This window comes from Plecotus auritus (genome assembly GCF_963455305.1).
Source record: "Plecotus auritus genome assembly, chromosome: 5".
NCBI lineage: Eukaryota > Metazoa > Chordata > Mammalia > Chiroptera > Vespertilionidae > Plecotus > Plecotus auritus.
The window spans coordinates 34,354,698-34,376,121 of record NC_137776.1 but is presented as its reverse complement, the minus strand read 5'-3'; the positions used below and the strand labels follow the sequence as shown (position 1 = coordinate 34,376,121).

Below are 21,424 nucleotides of genomic sequence, written 5' to 3'. Positions count from 1 at the left end.
AAGTATTTTTTGATGCTGTTTTAAATGGAACTTTCTCTTTCTGATAGTTGTGTATAAAATGTAGCTAGCTGATTTTTGTATATTGATTTTTGTATCCTGCAAGTTTATTTATTAGTTTTAATAGGTTTTTTTGGTATAGTGTTTAAGGTTTTCTAAATATAACCATGTCATCTGCAAATGGAAACAGTTTTTTACTTCTTCCTCTTACCTAATTGCCCTGACTAGGACTTCCAGTACTATAAATAAGAGTGGCAAGAGCAAGCATCTTGTCTTGTTCTTGATCATAGAAGAAAAGCTTTCAGCTTTTCACCACTGAGTATGTTAACTGTGAGCTTGTCATATATGACTTTTCTCATGTACATTTCCTCTATATCCAGTTTGTTGAGTTTTTAACATGAAAACATGTTGAATTTAGTCAGATGTATTTTCCTGCATCTATGGAGGTGATCAGATTTTTATCCTTCATTCTGTTAATGTGGTATGTCACACTAGTTGATTTGCAGATATTTGACACAACCTGCATCTCTAGCATAACTCCCATTTGATCATGGTATATGATCCTTGTAATGTATTATTTAATTCAGTAATGTATTGTTGAATTCAGTTTGCTAATTTGAGGATTTTTGCATCTATGCTCCTGAGGGATATTATCCTGTAATTTTCTTTTCTTAAAGTGTCCTTGTCTGGCTTTACTATCAGTGTAGTGCTGCCCTCATAAAATAAGTTTGAAAGAGTTTGAGAAGGATTACTACTCTTTTTTTAAATATCTGGTAGAATTCATCAGTGAAAACCATTTGGTCCTAGACTTCCTTGGTTGGGAGATTTGTGATTTTTTTTATTCCATTTCCTTAGTAATAATTTGTATTTTCTATTTCTTTATGACTCATCCTTGTAGGTTACATGTTCCTAGGAATTTACCCATTTCTCCTAGGTTGTCCATTGTGTTGGAGTATCATTGTTCATAGTAGTATTAAAGTTATATATATACACACACACACACACATATATATATTTTTTTATTGATTTCAGAGGAAGAGAGATAGAAACATCAATGATGAGAATCATTGATCATCTGTCTCTTGCATGCCCCCTACTGGGGATTGGGCCTGAAACCCAGACATGTGTCCTTGACTGGAATTGAACCCAGAACCCTTCAGTCCAGAGGCCGACGCTCTATCCACTGAGCCAAACCAGCTAGGGCCATAGTCGTCTTAAATGTATAATATTTTGCTTATTAAGACAGCTTAAAATTGACCAAAAAAAAAAGTTTTAAAAAATTAAATGATGTCACTATTATTTTGTTTTATTGATTATCAGGGAATATAAGTTGGGGAGGAGAACTGAGATCTGCTTAGAGCCCCTTCAGAAAGAAGAACACTTAGGGTAAGAATTACATGTCTTATCACAGTGGGTGGCTTCTCAGTAATATGGCAGATTAAAATAGATTTTGTTCTGTGTCTATAACGTGGAACCCATTTTCCATAAAAATGAGACTTGTTCAGTAAGTCCAAGTGCACACTAAGCCCACTTGATCTTGAAGGACAAGCTGGATGCTTGTGTTCCACTCTGTTGATGTAGGTGGAGAGTCTGAGGTCAAACTGCCTTATAGCACCTCTCACTCTGGCCCTTCATTCTACTTTTTTCATCCTAATATCAAACCTGACGTATTATGTCTCCCACTACTAGGATGTAATCTTTGCGAGAGTAAGTACTTTGTTTTTTGGTCATGGCTGTATCCCCAACATCTAGAACAGTGCTTTTGTCATAGTGAAAGTATTTTTTGAATAAAGAAGCACCCCAAAGTTTCTTCCTATTATTTTTTCACTGTAGAAGAATCTTTTCCAGGCGTCCTCAAACTGCGGCCCACGGGCCACATGCGGCCCGCCGAGGACATTTATCCAGCCTGCTGGGTGCCGCTGGCTGTCCTGCTTAGCAGCTGACTCATCCCTGGCCCGCAGTGCGAATAGGAATTGGTTCATAGTTTTTTTTTTTAAACTATAGTCCGGCCCTCCAACGGTCTGAGGGACAGTGAACTGGCCCCTGTTTAAAAAGTTTGAGGACCCCTGCTACGCCATAAGTGTCTAGAATGCAAGCTGCGGACTTACCCCACACGCCACGCACGTCTATTAAAAAAAATGTTTTCCCTAAGTGGCTGCCCTAACCAACTTTAAAATCATTTTTCATGAGAATTTTCAGCTGAAAATATTCAAGAACACCCGAATTGTAATATATTTATAATATTCATTGGAAATTGATTTAATTAAATTCAAAATATTGTGGGGATGGTTTCCATTTTGGATGCATGGCAGTTAACTGAGTAGCCGTTTTTGGTAGCATCACCGAGTGTTAGGATTCCTTCACCTGACATCCAGTAACTTTGATTGCGCTCTTTCAGCCACACTGACCTTCAGTGATGTGACTGTCTTAATACAAATTGTGTTACCAGTAGTTTCTGGGGGGGATTTCTGGATCAAATGGTGTGGACATTTTAAACCTTTTAAAATAAATTATTAATTCCTTTCCAGGTAAGTTATACCAATTTATGTTCACACAGTGTTTTAAGTATTTACTTCACCCTTAAACCAACATTGAATATTGTCATTGTTTAAATGTTTGCTTCATTGCTTTGATTGCTACTGAGATTGGGCATTTTTTTCAAAGGCTTGTAAGCCATTTGTAGTTTGTGAATTATTTCATACATTTTGCCTGTTTTAATGGGGTCTAACTTGTGTGAGCTCTTTCTGTGATGACATTTACCCTCTGCCATGTCTGTTTTAAGCAGGATCTTTTGTTTTCAATAAGCAGTATCCCTTTGAAGTGCTCTGCACTTACTTAGACCCCTAACCAGCCTCTGCTTCCTCATCGTCCTCTTCACCCCAGCCTTCTTGGCAACTCCAGCATCTATGCCGACTCCCCCGCTCCCTCATGGAGAAGGTTCGGTCTCCTCCAATTACTCCTTTTCTCCCATTGCATCACTCTTTCCTTTGGTAAAAACACCAATAAAACCACTCATTGTCTCACCATCCTAAAAACAAGTGAAACAGTAGTTTTCATCCCCCCCTCCAGCTTCCAGTCTTGCCTGCCGTTTTACTTCACGTATATAACAGCCTCCATAGGTCTCTTCTACTCCCACCTTTCTGACATCTTTCCCTGCTTCCTGGCTACCCCACAGCAAGTCAGATTTTTAGCACCGCCCAGTTAGTCACTGTGGCTGGGAGCCCTCTCGTCTGGGAGGAGCTTCTTCCACCTTCAGTGTTCTTGCTGCTGGCTCGTTACGGGAGCTTCACTCTGTCCTGGTCAGGAGGAAAGGAAATGAGGGTTTAGTGGCAACCTCTTATAAAAATGCGCAGAGTTGGAGGGGAAGCTTCGCACATCACTCCCCCTCATATCTGTCGTGTATTTATTTTACTTTAAATCTGATGTTTTACTGTTTTCTGGTGCAGCCCTCAGGACATGCTGCTGAGGACACAGATGCGCCTTCCTGGCGAACGGGTGTATGCCCTGCCCGTGGACATGGTGTGGGACGCTGCCCAGGGCACTGCCAGCTCCCTGCGGCAGCAAGTGGCTGACTTCTATTCCCTTCCTGTAGAGAAGATTGAAATTGCCAAATACTTTCCTGACAAGTTTGAGTGGCTTCCAGTGTCCAGCTGGGTAAAGTGTGGGACTTCCTGCATAGCAACAGCTTAACTGCAGGTTTTCACAGACAGGGAATTTAGTAAGAATTTGAGGTTGTTTTCTTTATTCAAGATGCTTGATTTTTCTATAGAACCAGCAAATTACCAAGAGGAAAAAGAAGAAAAAGCAAGATAATTTGCAGGGGGCACCTTACTACTTGAAAGATGGAGATATTATTGGTATTAAGGTAAGTTGTTTAATAGCAAGTTTCCCACTTTGACAAAACACACCAGGATTAGATGGTTTCATAGAAATGATTTATGAAATCTTCAAGGCACAGAACATGGAGAGCAGACAGGTCCTCATGCGGTCCGGTGGGGCCTCAGCACCAAAACCCTAACTGTGGGTCTGACCTGAATAAAATGCTTCTGAAGTTTTATACTAACAGTGCTGCTGCTGTAGGTTTGAGTAGGTACCTGCATTAGGTTACAACATTTCCTTCCACTCCTAGTTTGCTGAGTTCCTTGTTGTAAATCATTAAAATGGGTGTTACTAAGAAATATGTCCTTGATATGGGCCATTCTTACATTCCTGGTTTGTTGTCATGTGGTAATACTTTTTAATTCTTAATTTAAGTGAACTATTCACTGATAATAAATGATTGATTTAATCCCTTAATCACCACTTCTAGTAAACACTGTATTAGACAATTGACCCTCCTCCCCTAAAAAGTAAATAAAGCTGTTTACCTGCCATGTTTCTGCATAGGACATTCAAGAGACTACAAGATCAACATTCATAAAATTCTAAGGTAACTAGGACTACACCCAACAAAAAGATTTGTAAGACCTCTCTGTAGAATATTACAGTAGAATATTACAGAAATTGAGTGGTGTTAAAGCTTCAGTTTTTATCGTGTTCTTAGAAAGGAAGCCTCTCTCTCAGTAGTAAGTTATCATCCCAGTGAAAACCCAGACAGGTTACATTAAAGAGGATAAACATGTGGAAGAGCACGGCCAGGGTACTTGCCTGATTGAGTATTAGGACTGATGATACCGACCCCCACAGACAGGGAACTGACAGGTATTTCAGATCTACATTAAAAATGGGTTATTCAGTAAGTGGTTCTGGGAAAATTGGTTCCATACAGAAAAAAATGCAGTCATAATTTTGTTTTTCATAAAGAGGGTCCTCAAGCTTACATCAGCCCCAGATCCCATAACCTCTGTGTGCACCTCTGCTCACACCAAGCACAGCAGTCAGTGAAAAGATATACGCAACAATAGAATTAATAAGCATCATTATCCAAATGTAAAATACTTCTGTCAATCAATTTCAAAAAGATAATACAATCGGGGAGAAATGGGCAAAGATGAATAATATCTGGCAATTCTCAGAAAACTAAATGGCCAACAAACAGATGAAAAGGCAGGCATCTTCCCGGGAACTGGGAATCAGCAGTGATTTGTGGCCAGACCCCCAGCACTGCCCCCACGGGTCCAGCCGCACTGGAAGTGGCGGGGCAGCACTCGAGAAAGGTAATTCCCCGCAGTCGCCACCCCCAGAACAACTCACACGGGGCGAGGAGACACAAATGTCCACTGAAGCACGGTGTGACAGTGTAAATTGGGAAGAACTTGACGGACCCTCAGAAAGGGGATAAAATGGGGAAAATACGGCAACAGGTACTGAACACAGCAGTTAAAATTTATAGTCCGGAGCTGTGTACATCCAGGTGAATATATCTGGTGTAGAAAACGATGTCCCAGGACAGTCTTTTACAGCAAGTCGAAGCCGTGTAAATGCTGAGTCCGCCTCCTATGCTGCCATCGCGTGACAGTGCAGACAGAACACTAGCACCAGCGTGATGGGGGGCTTACCTGGAGCAGGGGCGGGGCATCAACCGAGTCTATGTCTTTTCCTTGGAAAATACTAAAATGAAGCAAAAGGTTAGCACTAATAATAGCTAACTTTCACTGATAATTCTACTGTAGGCCAAGCACCATCCGTGTACACATTTAACTCACGTTTCCTCATGACAGCCAGGGGAAGGAGGAGAGCAAACTGTGGGGCCATGCCCAGCCCTCACACTACCCTGGGGACATGGTATCTCTCCCATTATCTCTGTATTTTCTCTCATTTGTCAAGTTCACGATTTTACAAAAGCACATCATGTACAAGTTACTGGACTAGAGATTACAGTATTTGTTGGGATCTTTTCTCCCGAGAGCAGAAGCAGACAGCCTTGCAGTTGTGTAGGTCCCAGCCTAGGTGACCCAGTCAGCTCCAGAGCCACGTGGTCTGGTGAGCCTCAGAATCGCCTTTCTCTGACCTATGCTATCCTCCAGGGTTATCTTCCTTGAGGTCAACATTTTGATTGGTTCACACAGGGTGGCCAGTATTTATGGTAAATAAATTCAGATGTAAAACTGACACAAGTACTGGGGGAGCGCTTGGTCCCTCAGGAGACCATACTGAGCGTCCTGCGTCTATAACGCCCTGCCAGACGCTTCCAGGAGGTTCCCAGGAAGACGGGCGTGCCTTTCAGCAGCTCCAGTGGAGCTGGAATTGCCGGGCGGACATGGCTGCCCACAGACCACAGCGTGTTTCTGCCGCTGTCGCGGCAGGTGAGCTCCACCCTGTTCTCCTGATGGGGCCTGTGCTGGGCTCACTCCAGCGGCAGCGTTTTCAGTCAGAAGCAAAGGTCGGGTGGCTGCAAAGTCACTTCTCCCACTCTGCCTGCCACTCAGTCTGTCATCGGGCACTAGTGTTTACTGTCGGTTATTAATCCAGTTTGCGTCAAGGTGGACATAGTCTTAGGTTGGTTTCAGTAATTTTCACATAAATTTACATACTTGACTCAAACGTAGGCTAAACGATGTCTGAACACGTGGCTCCTTCCTTATTTTGAAATGCAGAATCTCCTGGTGGAAGATGACGGTGACTTCAGCACAGCCCGAGATGACATTGGGAGGGAGGACCCGGCTCTGGGGAAAAGGAAAAGGTAACGTGAGGTTCTCACTGTCTTACCGATGCTGAGGCCTCTGGACAGCTCGCTCTTCCTCACTTAGAGCTCTGGCCGAAGCCTCAGGTCTCATTACAGGGCTGAGCACTTTGGAGAAACTTCGTGTCCTTTAGAACATGAGCCAGGCCTGTGAGCCTAGGACAGAGATGCTTACAGCCTCACCTTGAGGACGCAGCCACGCAGTTTCATTTCCTGTGCCCGCTCCCTCCCCCATCTTGGGTCTTTCCTTCAGACACAGGTCTGTCACCTGAAAACGGGCATTCCCAATCACAAGCCCACCAGCTGTCACCTGCCCCTGCTGGCTGCTCCCAGAGCTGCCTCACCTCACTGACCTCTTCCTGCCAAGCTCAGGCTCCTTCCCACAGGCTTCCGGAGTCAAGTCCCCCGCTCTCCCCGCTCTGCACACAGCCCCCCTTCCCCCCCCCCCCCCCCAGTCCCTTGCCCTTTCCTCTTCTGGGTACAGTGGGCTTGCTCCCCTGGCCTCTGGGCCACCTATACCTCCCAGGACCTCCGAACACCCTCTGAAACCCACACTGCAAACCCCAGTGCTTGGACCCAGCTCACCACTGCAGCGTCACCTCCATGCACGCCACACCAGGGGTGCCAGTCCTCCTCACTTGCTCCCACTTTGGTCTCCTGAAGTCATTCCACACCCCTCGACCTGGGTGGACGCCGTGTCAGTGACTGTGAGTTGGTGACAGCCTCTGTCTCCCGCAGCCAGGAAGCGCTTCGCATGCAGAGCAGCAGTGTTCTCTCCAGTGCAGACACACCTGGCCGGCCCCACAGACCAGAAGCTTCTCTGTCCATCCACGTGGGGAGTTTCAGATAGCGCCGGCACCGCTGTCCCTGTGGGCTCAGGGCCTGGCCAGGAGCGGGCGCTGCCCCTGCCAACTTTGCTTTATGGTTCCATGAGAGCAGGCTTGTAGGCTGCTCCCACTTTATTAGAGGGATGTTTGGTCTCAGGCCAGGCAAGTGCACTTTCTCACTGGCCTGCACAGCATGGCCACCGAGGGACGCACAGCTGGGCCGTGTCTTACAGGTGCCAGTCAGACTGCACTGGGCCCCAACCACCATAGTTACAAGAACATTTCCTAGTTCTGCATTGACTGCAGGCACGCATACAAGGTTGGCCAGTGAGGTGCACACCGTCCACTCTCTTCCCTTCACTGTTGAGACAATGTAGTATCTGCACTCAGAGCTTCTGAGAGCTCAGCACGCTGATGGGCTGGCCAGGCTGGAGCAGGACACAGGGAGTCTGTTCTGGTTCAAACTGTGTCATCTGTGATCAGAACATTCCCGCGGTTGTGGCCACCGGAAGCCAGTGTGCTGAGCTGATGGTCCTGAGAAACCTCTCCTGGAACAGAGGAACGTGCACCAGCTTCTCCTTGCCCTTCAGCATGGCCAGCTGTGGATTTAAAAGGTGTGACTGGCACGACAAACGCTGCATCTGTGTTACGAACCGACTGACAGGACACAGACGATTCACTTTCTCAAACTCAGTCAAAAGTGGGATTCCTGAAAAGAAAGTAAATTCTTCACTTTTATGCCTCCAACAAGGCTCAGTACGGTTACGACGTCACACAAATCTCTCATCAGCCCTTTATCACTGACATTAAGATAGCACTTCCATGTTCAGATGTGGACGAGGTCTTGGCTGTCCCGCTCGCTGCAGGAGGAAGGAAGTGGACATTGGGTGGGATGAGCCTGCTTTTTCCTCCTGTCCCCCTTCCAGCCTCGTCAGAACCAGCTGGAACCCTCGGTCTCCTCCCTATTTGTCTGAGACTGTTGGGTCTCAAACTATGTGCTGATGTGTAAGAAGCTGGACTTTCACTAGCAAGCTGTCCCCATGTTCTCAAACACTCAGCCCATCTCGGGATGTGCACATGGGGTGGTGGCATGTTTGTGACGATCCCGAACTGTGAGCTCAGTGTGGCTGAGAGCCCAGCCCTCAGTGCAAGCTCTCCTGTTCCTTTACTGTAACTGACAGGTCTTCTTGCTGCACCCTTCATGTCATTATTTAGGTAATGAAATAATGTAATAACTGAAAGCTTTGCTTTTGAGAAGCCAGAGGCCTCACTGGATGTGACTCACCAAGACAAGATGGGGATGGGTGGGTGTGCCTTAGGGTCCGCAGTGAGCCGCTGGGGCCTCCAGCTCCCTTTTTTCTTAAGTTTGGGATGCACTGGGGCTGCAGAGAGAGCTGTACAATTTTATTAAAGAACAAATAACGTGTCTTCACGTCTTGTATCCATTTTAAGCTGACTGCTTCGTGTTCCACTTGGACTTTTCCCCCCAAGTGCACTTCAGATGCTAAATAAGCATGGTTTATATTTAGAAATACTATATCAGGACCACAGTAGAAACAACAGAAGCATGTTTTGGTTTTAAGTTCAGATTCCTGGGAAAAACTGTGTTGAAGAAACTGGCAGTGGTCTTTTCCTTCTAGGGAGTAGAACTGGCCACGGGGTGCAGAAGACAGTTACTCGCCCTGCCAAGAGGGGTTACAGGATCCAGTAATCCATAATTACGGCTTCCCAGGCATCGTTTCCCTCTAGAACGGACTTGACTATGCAGTATTACAGGCCGTTCACCCATGGGGAGGGGGCACGGCAGCTTGTCTCATTCTGTTCTTGTGTCCCATCCAAAGCAGGGCAGTAATGCAAGTCAGTCAAGTACATAACAGACTTATTGTGTGTCCTGGGGACTCACTACCTTTCAAAGAGGAAAGTGAAGCAGTGAAATCCATGCAAGTCGGGAGGGAGAAATGTCTACATTCCCTCCAGTGCTCACCCCTCCCACCCAGGCACCATGTGGCGCTGACCCAACCCTCAGCCCAGCTGGCCTGAGCAACAGCGGGACTCCTGGCTCATGAACCTCAGAGCTCACAGCAGAGCTGCGGCAGCCTTTCCAGGCCCTGGTGCCTTTCTCCCTCTGCTGGTTTCCACCTCCCAGAGGTTTCCGCAGGTGGCGAGATGCCACCAGCAGCTCTAGACTGACATCCTCTCAGGCCTGCCTCATTCCAGGACCTGTAAAAGTCCTGGGCCTGACACCCAAGGGCTCAAAGTGGGTGCCCTGCCCACCTTGCTGTCACTTCATTCAAATAAAAGCAGAGGGAGAGCAAGGCAGGTAAGGTTGCCCACAAGAGACCCCATACAAAAACATCAAATGTGACAGCACCCACCTTGATGTTAACAGCTAGTCCACCTACCAGCGAACCACACATGTCCCTCTCCACAGGCAGCTCCTGCTCCCCACCCAGGTCTCGGGGGAGGACGACACGGTCCTCTGGGATGTAACATCTCAAGGTTCAACCTACAGCTAAATGACATGTAAGCCCAGCCTGGAACCAAGTACACAGGGAGTGGGTATGGCCACAATGAAACCTCTTCCGAGAAACAGAAGATGCCCAAAGCAGCAATCACAAGCCCAAGCTGCTACACGATGGCACGAACTCCCCGCCCACGTGAGGTGAGCCCCTGCCCAGCTGCGCTGGCCGCCCTGTCCTGCTCCAGAAAGCCTCACACATCCGCTGTCCCTGTGGGTACACCTTACATGGGTGCTGGGAGGACCTCACACTTGGGCACTGCCTTCCAGAGGATGCTCATCCTGGAGCCCTAGGGACTGAGGTGCCTGGGAACCAAGTGAGCACAGGCTTTCGTCTGCCAGCTTGAAGTTTGGCTGGCAACACCATTTCCTTAATGGCTCAGAGACTTATGGCCGAATCTGCCTCTGTGAACAACGTGAGCCAGGGAGCCTTTACCTCCCAGCCAGCTGCTCACCTTCCATGTGTCTACAACCTGTTCATGCTTTTGTGATCAAAATTGAGGAGGCTAAGCAGTCGCTCCTGCCTGACACAGGCAGGTTCTAAGGCCAGCACCCTGGTGGGGCTGGTGCAGTCAGAGCTGCCGCCCCCCTGCCCAACCTCCCCGCCAACCCCAGTGTGGGCAGCTCCCCTGTGCAGCCCACCTCAGTGCTCTCAGACCACGTCTCCATTGAGGCCTCCACACTGCAACCATCTGCCCAGATGTGCCCAGTCTGCTCAGAAGCTTTCTCTGCACCAGTTCACCCATCTCTTGTAGGGGTCCCTGGCCCCACACCTGCATAATCATTATAACTCGTGTTTCCATATGCTTTTGCTTTTCCCACACAAAATCATCAACCTCGATACTCGCTTCCATTCTCAAGCCATCCATGGCCCATGCTAGCTGCTGGAGGACCAGTCATCAAGTCCACCCTCCAGGCCAGCAGCAGGAGGAAAGAGGCATGCTCCCAGGTTTTTAAGGAAACTTTCTGGAAATCCCAGTAAATACTTAAATCTTTTTGACCAAAAGTAAGTCACATCAGTCAAGATGCAAAGGAGACGTGGTGTCAGCTGCAGGGCATATTTGGGCGCAGCCCTCCCCCCCGCCCTACGGTGCAGGAGGGAAAGGAGACCTGGTGTTTGCAGGCACAAGCAGTGGCTTCCACAAAAGCTAAGAATCTTAAAAATACTCAAAATTAGATTACACAGCACAGGGCTAGCACTAGGGTACAGTGAGACCTTGGGCACAAAATGTAAAGTCACCCAAAAACTCAGTAGGCAAGCTAGATCAATTTTCAATACAATACTTTTGGAAATCAAAGTTAATGCAGAAAAGCCTACAATGAACAAATTCAACTTATTTTTAGAGCAGCTGAAAAAATGTAATTCTGATGCAGTTTGGAAGGATTTTGGCAACCAACATTTTATGTCAAAGTACAAGGAACGAGGACAAGAAATCAGACAATGAGAGATCCAAAACAGGCTTGTTTTATTTACACACAGAACCACTTATTTACAACCCCCAACATGGCTATGTACATAGCAACACAGCAGGCATATGCTCCACGGTGAGTGCTGTATAAATTAAGATCATAAATATGAGGGTGAGCCCCACCCGAGAACACAAAACCTTTTCTCCAAGACTCTCCGGGGATCTTCCTCCTGCCCCCACACCGACAGGCACCCCACCCTTCGACACAACAGGGGTGCTGGAGCGGGCAGAGGCACAGCCCCACGTGCAACAACAAAGACACCACAAGGAACGGATGCCCGCCCTTCACTGACGCACCTTCATGCAAAAACTCACGTTCATTCCTTTTGCTTCTAACTGACAAGAATTATAAAAATGGCTTTTATGTAAACAGTGTTGCTTTAGTCACTGACAACATATTAATTTTAAATACCACACATGACCCAAACCTAAGCCTTTCCCACGGGTGGGCACTGAGGGCACGGGGTGGCCCTGGGCAACTCCCCCTGCACCTCCTCACCAAGCTCCAGCCTGTCCCATCCCATCCAGACGCCCTGGGAACCTCAGAATCCAGGTGCCCACCTCAAACAGGGCAGCGCCCTTCTGGGACCCCATGATCTCTACTTTCAAACAGGTGATCTCCAGGGGCTAGAGTCTCTCTCTCTTCACCTTCCTCCACTTAAACAGCTGTTCAGACGGGAAAGAGAATCACAGGGCAGGAAAGGCAGACACAACTGCCTGGTCTCACGTCCAATGAGGGTATGTGCAGAACGCGGGGCTCTCACTCCAAACCCTGCCGACACACCACACATGAGCACAGGAGTGGGCACCCAGAAGACCCACCAGTGGGAACACCCCCAAACCAGAGACGGGTCCCTGGCCATGCCCAAGGAGGACCCACTGCACACGCTGGTCAGAGGGGTCTGCAGAGTGAGTGGCAGGTAAATGCTGTTCAGCTGTGAGTCTCCAAGGGACCCCCCTATGGGTGACTCTGGACAGCGCCCTGAGGCCTCCTGCCCAGTCCCCTCACAAGGTCAGCCCTCCCCTTTTGGATGCGGGACCCTGGCACCCAGGGGTTGAGGTCCAGGGTAGAAGAGAGCCCTGTAAAGTGTGACTGTCTCTGGAAGGGCAGCCAGGGGCAAAGTCAAAGGCAGTGACGACTTGCAGGGAGCTACACAGGCACTGACACCTCCAGGGACCTGGGGGCTGGCAGCACCAGACGAGAAGCCACCCACAGGTCAGAGGCTCTCAGGACAGAATGGACATGCCATCTCCAGAGGAATATTGACCCAGCGCAACACACAGCCTCCATTGCAGGGAGGCCACCAGCCACTGGGTGCTCCTGGCCCCGGACAGCACCGAGGCTACTGCATCCTGAACACACAGGACCATGTCCCCACGCCCACAGCTCAGGAGGGACCCGAGACATACGGGGCAGGGGTTCATCGGCCCTAGAACATGGCTACCTGTTTACCAGCTCCAGGAGCAGCAAGTTTTCCTTTCTCTTCACGTCACATTTAAATGAATAGGACTGGAAATGCATCCAAGGTGCCTACGAACCAGGGAAGGCAGGACCTCATAATAAACAGGGACATCTGCAGTGAGTGGCCGGCTCTGTGGAGAACCGTGAGTGGCTGGCGGGTCTGGGCCCCGACTCCAAAGAGCCTGCTGGGAGACGGTGCCTGACAACGCGCTATGAAAGGGCAGAGAGAAAGCCCTGGGACACTCGTGTGCGGCCCAGCCAGGCTGTTTCTGCCGGGATGCCGGGGGCCAGGGAGCAGAGGTGGTGGCACGGTCACCCCATACACCACTGGGTTAGAATGATGCGTGTCCAAAGGTAGCCATGTTGGTGTGCCCGAGACCCTGGAGCTGGCCGGAACAGTGTCTGAAAGGCTTCCTGTCACGAGCATGAGTAGAAATAGCACCATGAGAAGGGCCCAGGACGGGCCGCGCCTCAGTCACAGGAGGAACGGAGGACGCAGGCTGAGAGGGCGGAGGTTAGGCCTCGGTGGCAGGGGGGCTGCGGCTCAGCTCCTTGATGCCACACAGGATCCTCTTCATGTGGCCCACCTTGGTCACGCCGAGGTCCTGCAACGAGAGCACAGCCACCCTGATGCCAGGCAGCAGGCCAGGCCACGGGTGCCACCATGGGCTGCCCAGCAACTCTGCACACAAATGAGGGAAATGATGGTGACACCAGATGGACAGGAACGGCATAAGAAGTGACAAGCGTGCAGCTGCCTCCACACCCCTCCTGTAATCCAGTCACTAACACTGTTGAGGGAACATCACACAAGACAAAGACCACACACAACCGGCAGCAAGTGGAACCCTCCCTCCCCAAGCACCACCGCCCAGGACATGGCGCCGAGACCACACCCCTGAGCTGGGCCAGGCGCCCCCTCTCCTGTCCCTCCTGAGATGAGGCGAGGCGCCCAGCCTGTAATGTAAGCCCGTGCACATGGACACAGGCGCGTAGGGCTGCACTGGAGAAGCCGCCAGGCCTCCAGCAGCCACAGGGTCTCCCTGACTCTTATCGACTGTGTCACCAAGAGAGGAACCCCTTGTGTTCCGAGTCCTCCACCACAGGGAGCTCTTCAGTGACAACAGTTCCCATCCAACAGGGCTCAGCAGAGCAAGGCTCCCCCGCCTGTCTGCTCTGGCTCCCTCTGGTTGTGGTTGGTGGAGAATCACTGCCCAGGGCACCACACACGTCACCCCGAGTGTACACGTCACCCCGAGTCACACACGTCACCCCGAGTCACACACGTCACCCCGCGTTGTAAACAAAGGGCCAAGAAGAACCGTAAAGAGCATCCTGATTCTGGGACATGGCCAGGTCAGAGGGAGGGGACAGACGGAGCCGCGAGCAAGCCCAGGTGTGGAAGTACCTTGAGGTCTCTCCGCTCCAGGTGCAGGAGCTCGGAGCCCCGGATGTCGTGCCGAGTGAAGATGTCCTTATACTCACAGAGACTGAGGTGCTCCAGCCAGGCAGCAACCTCCTCTGTCCCCCAGAGGTGAACTGTCGGAGACGGAAAAGTAGGAGAGCAGTGAGTGCCAGCGCCCAGCACCAGGCAGCAGCAGTGGGCACCTGAGATGCCCCAGACACCCCAGCAGCAGGCACCCCGAAACAGCACAGCAGCCAGCACCCACGATGCCCCAGCAACTGGCACTGCCCTGAGCTGTGCAGAAAGGGGTGCAGCTGCGGCAGAAGCTGGTGTCTGTCCCTGAGCCCTGTCCCCGTGTCCCCAGAGGGATCAGAGGAACCAAATGGAGGGGAATGTGGGTCTGGCTGTGCAGCTGAGCCAGCTTTCCTTCCACCTCCTCGAGCAGTTTCAGCCGTTCACCTCCTGGCACATAAACTTTTGCATCACACCAAAAAGTGTATTTTTTGTCGATCTGACAAAAAAATATAGGTATAATTTTGATTCATTCATTTTGGATGGCTATTGTTTTGTTGGCTATTTTTTTTTTAAATTTGACAATCTAAGGGAAAAGAATGTTTTAAACATTCTTGCAACACACCGGTTGAAAATCGCTGTTCTAAGAGGGTTCATTTCAGTTCGGGCCACAGCAGGAAGGGAGACACGCGGAAAGCTCATGTAGTCAGAGCCACAATCATTAAAAGAAACCCAATTTCTGGACAAACATGCGAAGAAGAAGAATCAAAGGGCACTGCCCCAGCGGGCACCAACGCCGCCCAAGCCCAGACTGGGCCCTGGCACCCGAGGGCGCTGGGGACAGCTGTGCTCAAGGCCAACTTTTCAGACGGAGGAGAGAGACTTTAAGCACCAATTTGCTGACCCAAAAGAAAAATGTCCTTTAGTGTCATTTTCTATTGATTTCACCGCCCACAAGAGCTGGTGGCCCAGGTCCCTGAGGTTCAGGGGTCTTGATCAGTGAACCAATTGAAAGGTAATCAGCAGCCCCACAGAGGAAGCAGGTCTGAGTGGGAGCTCTGTATCTCTGTCTTGTCACCTCTGCTGTCTTCCCACCCCGAACCCCCAATCCAGGGCAGGCAGGTGGCTCAGTGGCCGGTCACCTAGTCTACATGGGGAACAAGTTCAGGGCAGGAAATGACAACGGTCAGCACCCAACACAGAGGGGAAAGCAAGGCACAGTTCTGTAGCTGCAGACATGACTCCTGCAGGCCATGTGGGGGTGGGGGGAGGGGCTCAGCCTGGGAAATTCGGGGAAGAGCCACAGAACCATGGAAGGAAGGGGAGGCCAGGAGGCGCACAGAGCAGCGCACACAGCCAGAGGAAGGAGGCAGGTACCCGGGGCTCCCAGGCTGCTGTGGACATCTCTGTTCTTGCTGTTCTTCTCCTTCTTAAACTTGGTCACCAGGCGGAATTTCCCGCTGCGGCTGCGTTTGGAAAGATCCATCACATTCTGTGTGGAAAGGAGAAACTGAGAATCAGACCCCAGGGCACCAAGCCCTGAGTCATACCTGGATCAGAGAGGCGGCGGGGCCAAAAGATGCTTTGTTCCAAATTTACTTATTCTTGTGTTTTTCCTTGATTTTTAGTCTCATGTTTATTGTTAATTTTTAATGCCTTTTAAAAGTGGTTTCACGGTGATCACTGTATTTTCATGTTTTATTTTTCATTTTACACCATGCATTTCCCATGTGATTAAAAAGCCTTGTAAATACTATTTAAATATCAGTACCATTATAGGAAGATTATCAGATAGGTTACTTAGCCAATCTTCTAGTGCTTTCCCAGGCTGATGACCCCCTCTCCCCACCCCCACCCCCTCCCCCCGCGCGGCCTGCAGGAGTCATCTGTCTGCAGCTACAGAACTGTGCCTTGCTTTCCCATCAGTGTCACGCACAACTTCCTAAATAAAGCTTTTCCTGCACTTTGCACTCTTCCCTTGCATTTACTCCCGGAGGCAGACTGTCAAGGAGGGGAGCAAGCGTGACGCTGGCCCAAGTCCCCACTGGACAGCCACAGGCCCACAGGGCACTCTAGGGGCCAGGCAGAGCCAACACTGCCCAGCATCCCTTCACTCAACTTTCCTTCCCGACCGGTGGGCCCGCCTTCTGTGCACCCAGACACCTGTGTTTCAAGCTGAGTGCATGTCACTGGCTGCACTTGCAAATAAAGCCACCTTCCCCATTCCCCAGCTGTGCCCCTTTCTTCCTGCCCTCGTGGCCTGGAATGCCCCCAGGACCCAGCCCCCACATCCCCACACTGACCCTCACGGTTAGACTTCGCAGCTTATGATAGGGACCTTTGGTCACACTGAGAAAAACTGCATAGGGATGTTCACTGGTCCTACACCAAACCTAGAGTTTGGGAATGACGAGCACCTCACAGTGGGAATGTGCTGTGAGCCGCTCCCTCTAATCTCCCTGCTCGCCCTTCGGAGTCGCCTTCACGGACTTCCTATCACAGGCATGCCAAGTTTTAAGTCCTCTACTATGAAAGAGATCTCACAAAGATATTTTCTCACCGACCACTCAAGAAATTAATGCTTACAAATTCCTTATACTCGGCAAAACTGTCCATCATCGATTCTAACAGCTGCTCTGCTAGACCTGCAGCTCCCAGGCGATCACCCCGGCTCGTCTGTCCCCCACACAGGCTGGCACCCACCTCGCACTTCCCCGCGCTTCCCGCAGGAGCCAAACAAAATCCTGTCCCTGCGTTTATATAATTTTTTGTTAATGTAAATGAGCACTACATTTATTTCTAACTTTTAATAGGGATATGTTCATCCATTCATAAGATAGAAGACCAATAGAATGAGGCTGATTATCATGTTATCTTACTTTGTCTCCCCAGCCCTTTTTTATTAAAAAAATATATATGGAATGCTTCACGAATTTGCATGTCATCCTTGCCCAGGGTTCATGCTAATCTCCTCTGTATCATTCCAATTTTAGTACATGTGCTGCCAAAGCGAGCACTGCCCAGCCTTTTAAAATAAACACATTTCAGATAAATTATTCCACCAAGACTACTTCATAAGCAACTCTAAGAGACAATCCTCTCTTTTTTAAACACAATCACAGCACCGTTATCATGCGAAACCACCACCAACAATCCATGTATAGCTAATGAATTCTTTTTGTAACCAATCTCCCCAACTGCTTCAAGGTCAGTCTGTCCTCAGTGCGCTGCTCTGAACAAGGGCCCTGTCCAGGTCCTCAAGCAACCTCAGCCTCTCGCCCCTCCTTCACCCACCAACAAGCCGTCTGTCCTGTAAGAGCTGATGGCTCCCTGTTCCTCCCCGCAGCACAAGGCTGCTAAGGACATGGACACTTTTGGGCAAGAGGAGGTCACTGGCTTAGCCCACTCCTCCCTTCCCCACGGGGACGCTCCGAGCCACCAATGACCCGCCTGTGCCAGTATTTGCCCAGGGGACACAAAATGACCTTTTAATCCCACTGCACTTTCCAGCTAGAGTTCTTTTAAAAATTGTTTCTTCCATCAATTATTTGATTTAAAGAAATTACTTGTATGGATCTACTGATAACACTGGATTTTGGTATCAATGTGCCAATTTTAAAAAAATAAACCAAGTTCTGGACATTTGTTTCACAATACTGTGAATTCACTTAACACTAAAGTTAGACAGGACAGAGACTGGTACCTTTCATGTTTCTCCCCACAATCTAAAAAAATAAACTGGGACAATGTCCATCTTTTTCCAGCTTTATTGCTGCTTCTTACATATGGAAGTACACATTCCTTGGCATTTTTCCTTTGGAGGCAGTATTTATTTAGATTATTTTTCAAATTGTTCTGTGGCTTTTCTTTTTTAAATGTCTTCAGATTTCAATTCCTAGTTTAAATTTTTCCTGAAAAAATCAAGTTTCATTGAGATTTTAAAATTTATTACCATTTTTTACTATAACTTACTTTATTTTCTTGTGTTTTGTTACACATTCCCTTCATTACTGCATTCTGTTCATTTTTCCTTTGATTATATTTGCCAGAGAGTAGTACGACTTATTTTACTTTCCCAAAAACCCTGCTCATAGATTTACCTTATTTTTTTCTTTCAAGTAAATGACTTTCCTGTTTTTATGTTAGTAGAAATGCCACCATCCCCTCCAGGGTTCCTTGGGGCCTCTGCACTTCACTCCTATCTCCTCCCTCACAGGGGCAGACTGAGCCGGAGCCCGGGGGAGGCAGCACTGAGTGGTAAGGCGGCCAGCAGGGGAGGCACAGGAGGCCCCAGGGCCAGTGCTGTTCCAGGACATGTGGCTGCAATTTCTGGCCTCAGGTTCCATCAGATGAAGGCACCGCCCCCGCCCCTCCCTGCGTTGCATGCTGCCCTGAGTGCAGAGCATGTCTGGTTTGTAACTAAACCTGATCTTCGGCTCCACCTACCTGTACTACTTCCCACCGACTCCTGGGAGAACTAACCCCTGCACTATCCCTCGAGCCTATGTCCGGGAACCTAGAAACTGGGGTGGCTCTAGACATGGCTCATAGGATCATGAGGTCAGCCATCCAGGGACGACCTGTGGTGGTTTGTGTTTGTTTCTGTGGCGGCTGCACAGCACTTGGTGATATTTATTTTGAAAACATTCCTAGGTTTGAAGCATTGGAGCCACAATCCCTGTGACATGGGCTTTCAGTACCAAGACCAGACAGTCCCAAACAAACCGGGTGGGTTGGTCACCCTGCAACCATGCACCAGGCTGCGAGCCCCTCACGGCAGCAGCTGCTCCTCTGCCCATTAACTGAAGACAAGCCTAGCCCTCCATTCTCCGTCTTCAGAGGAAATCTGTGGGCAGGGCAGAACGCAGGGGCACAATTTCCACTGAGTTAGCATCTGAGGCTTCCTGTGCTGCTCAATGTTAGCGCCCAGCAGTTACCTTGTGGGATGTGTCACCAGGTGAACTCTCTCCTGGCCCACTCTGTTCGCTATCCCTGAGAGGAAGGCAGCCTAGGGCTTGCCTTTATCCAACGCTGCCCACAAAAATGGCCGTTCGGCAAGCAGCTGTCTGGGCTCCTCTGCCTGCTCTCCGCGGCAGGAGGTGACTGCATCCCAGGGTGCAATGTGCCTGGGGTCCTGTCTGTCCACCTCTAGAACCTGTGCCAAGTGGGGGGTCTCTAAATGCGTGAAGAAGGAAAGTGTGAGTATGAGTCAAACACACCAACTCTGTCCCTGTCAAAAACAAACTTTCAAAAAGCTGCCATTTAACCGCCCAAAGTGTGTCCACAGGAGAGGAAACAGCGGGTGGGCATCAGCCTTCTTTCTACCCACTCCCAGGTCAGCAGGCAGTTCTGCTTCCAAGGATAACGCATGCCCAGTCACCAAGGGTCATTCTCAATACCACCCCCCACTCCTTCCTCCCGCCAGCCTCTCTCCACAGCATCTGACTAGAGAAGACTCGAGACAGACTGACATCATCTTAACCCCGAAGCAGCACAGAGCACACTCATACAGGCACCAACAGGAGGGCCGCTGCACCTAGGATGCCCACATACCTCTTCATCACTGGGCTCCAGGGGCTGGCACAGCCAAGGGGTGTCCACCAGCTTCCTGAGCTGTCGGTCCATCTCGGCGAGAGCAGCCCCCAGCCGCTCCTTCTGAGGGGGGTCCAACTGCTGCTCCCGCGTGGGGAAGAGAGACGCGCTGGTTATTAGCAGTGAGAGCTGGGGCCACAGCAGTCCCAGCGCTGAGCTCCACTCAGAGAGGTCCTCTACCACCTCCCCTTCTGAGGAGTGTTGGGGGAGAGAATCAAACTCTCCTTTCATAAACAGTGGAGGAAACCAAGCCTGCCGGACAGCCACACTCACAGGGCTGACACTTCGCCTGCCTCCCTGTGCCGTGGGGCCCTCTGTCAAAAGGGACAGGACCAGCCCGCCGGCACCAGCTGCAGGAGATGCTGTTCCATTCCAGGACAGTGCGGCACATTGGCGGGAAGAGCAGGGGGTATAAAAACTAGACTTTGGGGCCATTCTCCAGCCGTGTGACTTTTAGCAAGTCGTTTTGCCTCCTTGGCCTTCCAAGTCCTCATTTTTTAAAACAAGAAGGTTGGCCAGGCCATCTCTCGGCCTCTCCCTATTTTAGCTCCTGTGACCCAGTAACCTCCCCACCCTGAGTGCTTCCCCAGAGCTGCCTCTTCAGCCAGGTGTGTAGGGCTGAGTGAGGATGGGCAGTGAGCCCATGTGCCTATCAGGGCCCAGGAGGATGGCTGCCGACCAGCAGACGTCTAAGGGAGAATTCTGTCTACGTTGACAAAGGCGGTCACATCTGCAGGAATCAGACATGCTAGGGATGGCGTGGCTAAGGTGTGGCCAGAAGAGTGTGCACTCCAACCACATGGTCACATCACCTGACCTCTGAGGCCTCTCCCAACAATGAGTCTAGATTCTTAAAGCCAGAAAACCTGGACTGAAATGTGCAACCATGGCCACGTCCCACAGCAAAAGCCCAGCTCCCCAGCTCACCAGGGCCATCTTCCCGGAGAGCAGCAGCTCTGTCTCGCTGCGCAAGGCTTTCATGTTGTTCACCATCTCCAGGACAAAGCTGCAGTTCAACCCCTGAGAAGAACCAGGACAGACATCATGGAGGAGGCCCGAGGGCTACACATGCCCAGAGGAGCAAGACCGGGAAAGGGCAGGTACCTCCGTGGTTCTGGGCTTGCTGTACACACGGTCCATGGACTTGGAGCTGGCGTTGACGGCATGGGCAAGTTCCTGCTCCATGTCTCTATGGGACTGAGCTATCTCTCGGATGCTAGAGAAAACGGAAACACCACGCATCAGAGCAGACGAAGGGCGGTCTAAAGTGGAAGCAGTAGGTGCTCTGTTCCTAGGAATCCAGGACAGGTGTGCAGATCTGTGAGCTGGCTCTGAAAACACCTGGGGTTTTAAACTTCCATCTACGTAAACTCTGAGTATCTCTCAAAGAGGATCAGTGGAAATAAGTCAAAGCCAAGGGCAAGCAGAAACCCCGCTGGGCTGCGTGAAGGAGGCCAACCAAGGGCTTGGGAGGAGGAACTCAACCCATGCATGCCAGCGATGGACGTGGAGCCCTGGCG

General features: G+C 49.9%; 2 protein-coding genes across 10 annotated transcripts in view; one reads left to right on the top strand and one right to left on the bottom strand.

Moving 5' to 3' along the window:
• The window catches only part of USP40 (ubiquitin specific peptidase 40), a 74,160-nt gene extending 65,286 nt beyond the window's left edge, over positions 1-8,874 (top strand). For 5 of the 8 annotated variants that reach the window (XR_013960651.1, XM_080669252.1, XM_080669248.1 and 2 more), the window contains 5 exons: positions 1,318-1,383; positions 3,444-3,651; positions 3,767-3,862; positions 6,534-6,619; positions 7,358-8,874. Coding sequence is in view for 5 of the 8 variants with exons in the window: in XM_080669252.1 (XP_080525378.1) it covers positions 1,318-1,383; positions 3,444-3,651; positions 3,767-3,862; positions 6,534-6,619; positions 7,358-7,469 (568 nt within the window). In the remaining 3 variants the exon portion in view is untranslated. Of the gene's footprint in view, positions 1-1,317; positions 1,384-3,443; positions 3,652-3,766; positions 3,863-6,533; positions 6,620-7,357 lie in introns of those variants that run through there. The other 3 variants (XR_013960650.1, XM_080669251.1, XM_080669253.1) reach the window with 3 other exon arrangements.
• A 2,533-nt stretch (positions 8,875-11,407) lies between these two features.
• Positions 11,408-21,424, bottom strand: part of DGKD (diacylglycerol kinase delta) — a 113,319-nt gene continuing 103,302 nt past the window's right edge. For both annotated transcript variants that reach the window (XM_080668046.1, XM_080668047.1), the window contains 6 exons: positions 21,009-21,120; positions 20,832-20,924; positions 19,866-19,985; positions 15,690-15,804; positions 14,304-14,434; positions 11,408-13,500 (listed from right to left, as the gene is read on the bottom strand). In XM_080668046.1, coding sequence (XP_080524172.1) covers positions 13,411-13,500; positions 14,304-14,434; positions 15,690-15,804; positions 19,866-19,985; positions 20,832-20,924; positions 21,009-21,120 — 661 coding nt within the window. In that variant the 3' untranslated portion in view covers positions 11,408-13,410. The remainder of the gene's footprint in view (positions 13,501-14,303; positions 14,435-15,689; positions 15,805-19,865; positions 19,986-20,831; positions 20,925-21,008; positions 21,121-21,424) is intronic.